Genomic DNA, 3,259 nt, shown 5'->3' with positions numbered 1-3,259 from the left:
ACAGCTTGATTTGAGAGCATTGCTTGATCAAAAAGCTCGGAGAGCTTGATCTGAGAGCATTGCTCGATCAAAAAACATGAAGAGTTTGATCTGAGGGTATTGCTCGATCAGAAAGCTTGGAGAGCTTGGGAGCTTTAGAGCTAGAGGCTAGAGAGCTAGCGAGCTCTTTCTAATTTGAGAGATTTTAGCATGTGATCTGAGCGATTTGGCCACGCGATCTAAAGCTGAAGATTAGAGTGATCTAAGCGTGCAATTTGAGTGATCTGGCCGCGCGATCTGAAAACTTTGATTTGGAACAAGCTTTAGTATTTTAACGATAACTTGAGCTGTAGACCTTATATTTTGATGATTCTTAGACCGTCGGAAAGCTAACTCGAAGGGCTACAATTCTTGTGTTTATCACTTAGCCATATTCAGGCTTTATCCTACTCATATTTTTACATTTGATGACATGATTCTAGATTAAGAATCCTAAACCCAAAAATTGATATATTTGGTCGTAATTTATGAAGTTTGGTAGTTAAAAACACTAGGACGTTCAGTGAGAGATATGGGATGAGATCTGTTCGTTGTTTCTAATATGATTTGATTTCATGTTACTAATATGACCGTATTTGCATTGGAATAACTTATGTTTTCCTTTGGATTGTTTAACTCTAGCTTGTTTTGAGCTGAATCCAATGTTTAATTCTCTTAAGACAGTGGTTTATTGATGGTTTTACTTCTGGTTTCTTTATTTATTTATTTGTTTTATGCAGAAAATGTTATCTAATTTGGACAAACTGGTTTCTTGTGATCGGCCGGCTGATTGCATTTTGTGGTGAGCCAACTGTTTGCTTTTTTTTATTTATTCATAATAATGATATGATACTCATCACAAGTGTCATTGTAAAATTGGTGGATTGACTCTATTGAACCTTCTTTTTCTTTTTTTTTTTTTTAGTTTATGGAGGTTTCACGATTCTCCAGTTAAACTTTGACTGCATGATTATAATCTATTCTGTAGTAACTCATTGCAAATAATGGAAACAACCACTGGTGTTAAGGTGTTAGAACCAGTGGCTTTGTGAAAAGCATATGGATCATTCTTAGTTATTCAATTGTGTGCAGTTTATGTTCTGAAGTAAACTGGGATTTGTTAATCTATCTTGGACTGTGGTCATATAATTTTTTTTTTTTTTTTTGGTTCATTTTTGCAATCAAGATTCTGTGTTTAGGATGCAATTGATGATCTTATTTGGTGTTTTGTATAGGGTAGGACTGTTGGCATTTCACCAGGCATTAATCAGTAACCCCCAAGATGCTTTTGAGATCTGGGTTTTTGCTTCTGTTCTGTATAATGGAAAATGGGAGGAAGGTGTTAAATTTGCAAGCGAACATGCAAAAGATCAAGGTAATTTTGCTCTTGAGATCTCTGGGTTTTCTGAGATTGAATCAGATGAAGAACTTGCAGCAAAAGTTACTGAGTTGGCATCTTTAGTTCGAGACTGTGTCAATGGTTTGACTTTTAATGATACACACTCTTACATGGTAAGTGCATTTAAATTTGGTGTAATATATATTGCTGATAACTTCATTGACTTTGCATTGTATAACAATTTTCTGACAAATAGTACTTCGTCCAGCATATTTGTATTCATCTGAATCTAGTATCAGATGATGCCTCGTATCACTTTTGAATTAATAGTCACTCTTGAGCAGAATACCCGATTTTCCAACTAAATACCCCAGTGTGCCTTATTTGCTTTAGTAGCATAGTAAGACAAAATCATCAAGCATGTGTGTGATCATCCTTCTCTTGCATATTTCATGGTAATGCCTTTACATAGACAGGCATGTTATGTTACAAATTGTGTAAGCACGTGTGTATGTTTGCTGTGTGAAAAAACAGTAGACAGAGATTAATGGGGTCATATTTGAAGGCAAAATGACTATTTGGTGTACTATAGTGCAGACCTGACTAAGTCTATTCTTACTTACCTAGCCTCAAACTTGAGTCTAAACTTTTCTTATCTAGTATTCTGCAATATGGACTTGATAAGCATGCTAATAACTGAGACTTAGGGCAACTTAAGTAGTTCTTCTTTTCCCATTTTGGTAATTAGCATGATAGAAAGTTTTAGCACTGCAGCCGTGGTTGTAATTCTGGGACAACCAATTGATTATGTCTCTGTGTACCGTCTAAGTTTTTTTCTTTATTTACGTTTACTTTGGAATCAATACCCATAAATTACTCGTGCAGTTTAGATATTTGTTTAAGAACAAAAACATGTGGTGATCCAGGCGTTTGTTTCAAAGAAAATTGGGGAAGGTGTTGGTCAAATTTTTGATGTACTGGCGAATTCTTTTGAATCTTACGACAAAGGAAGAAAGAGTTTCATGATTGACTATCACTTACTTGGAAAGGGATATATACCTGAGACGAGATTTGTTCTTGGCAAAATTATTTTGAAAACCATTAGTGTTAGGCTTGTTGGAGGAGAGGGGGAGGTTGATGAGGAGAAGAAAATTAAGTCACTGTTGGACTCAGTTGAGGAAAGTTGCCACCCGAGGCCCTGTGATTTGACAGAGAATGAATTTTTGAGCAAGAAAAATAGAAAGCATAGTCTAACAATTCCTGACTCGGAATCAAATCTAGAGAGAACCAAAAAGCAGAAGTTATCTGGGAAGGAACACAGGCTTTCTCAGCAGAAGCTAAATATGAACAAGCAGGACAAGTTCTCAAAAGAGGACAGCCACCAGAAAGGTAAGGAACTCCAGAATTTGGTTGAGACTTGCCTATTAGCTGAAGAAGAAACAATGATGACACAAGAAAACATATCAGAGAAGAAAGATTGCCATTCATCATTAAAGGAGGTGATCTCTAAGAAGATCAATAGACATAAGAACGTAGTTAAGGAGAAGAACAGCAGTCGGCCTCCACTCTCTAGTCTCTTCAGATAGAAGTAACTGCATTTGTTTTTGCACTATATATGTTAGACTTCTCGACACAGTTTTACCTCATAATTGACAACTAATTGGTAAATGCCCTTCTCCCTTAATCTTGTTTGTATGAGTAATGCCATTCAACCAAATCTTCTCCATTTTTGCTTCCGCTATGCAATCTCTGCATTTTTGCTTCCGCTATGCAATCTCTGCAGGTGTAGTAATTTAAAGGCAGTTGATGGGTAAAGGCTACAAGTTTTGGCCTGACCATGGTGTCTCCATTTCTAGGCTGCAGCTTTTTTTTTTTTTTTTTTTTTTTTTTTTTTTTTTTTTT

At 36.0% G+C, this 3,259-nt stretch overlaps 1 protein-coding gene across 1 annotated transcript; it reads left to right on the top strand.

Moving 5' to 3' along the window:
• Positions 1–604: 604 nt before the first annotated feature.
• On the top strand, positions 605–2,943 carry LOC116119726. The gene is made up of 4 exons (XM_031405669.1): positions 605–610; positions 759–820; positions 1,254–1,530; positions 2,284–2,943. The coding sequence occupies exons 1-4, from the start codon at positions 605–607 to the stop codon at positions 2,941–2,943; spliced, it is 1,005 nt and encodes a 334-aa protein (XP_031261529.1).
• The last annotated feature ends 316 nt before the right edge of the window (positions 2,944–3,259 follow it).

The sequence above is a fragment of the Pistacia vera genome, unplaced genomic scaffold, assembly GCF_008641045.1.
Source record: "Pistacia vera cultivar Batoury unplaced genomic scaffold, PisVer_v2 Contig902, whole genome shotgun sequence".
Lineage (NCBI taxonomy): Eukaryota > Viridiplantae > Streptophyta > Magnoliopsida > Sapindales > Anacardiaceae > Pistacia > Pistacia vera.
Note: the sequence above shows the minus strand (reverse complement) of the source record. Positions and strands in the feature narration are given on the sequence as shown.

Coding starts and splice junctions, on each gene's coding strand:
- LOC116119726 (XM_031405669.1), top strand. Junction 821..1,253: donor CCGGCTGATTGCATTTTGTG/GTGAGCCAACTG, acceptor TGTTTTGTATAG/GGTAGGACTGTTGGCATTTC. Junction 1,531..2,283: donor ATGATACACACTCTTACATG/GTAAGTGCATTT, acceptor GTGGTGATCCAG/GCGTTTGTTTCAAAGAAAAT.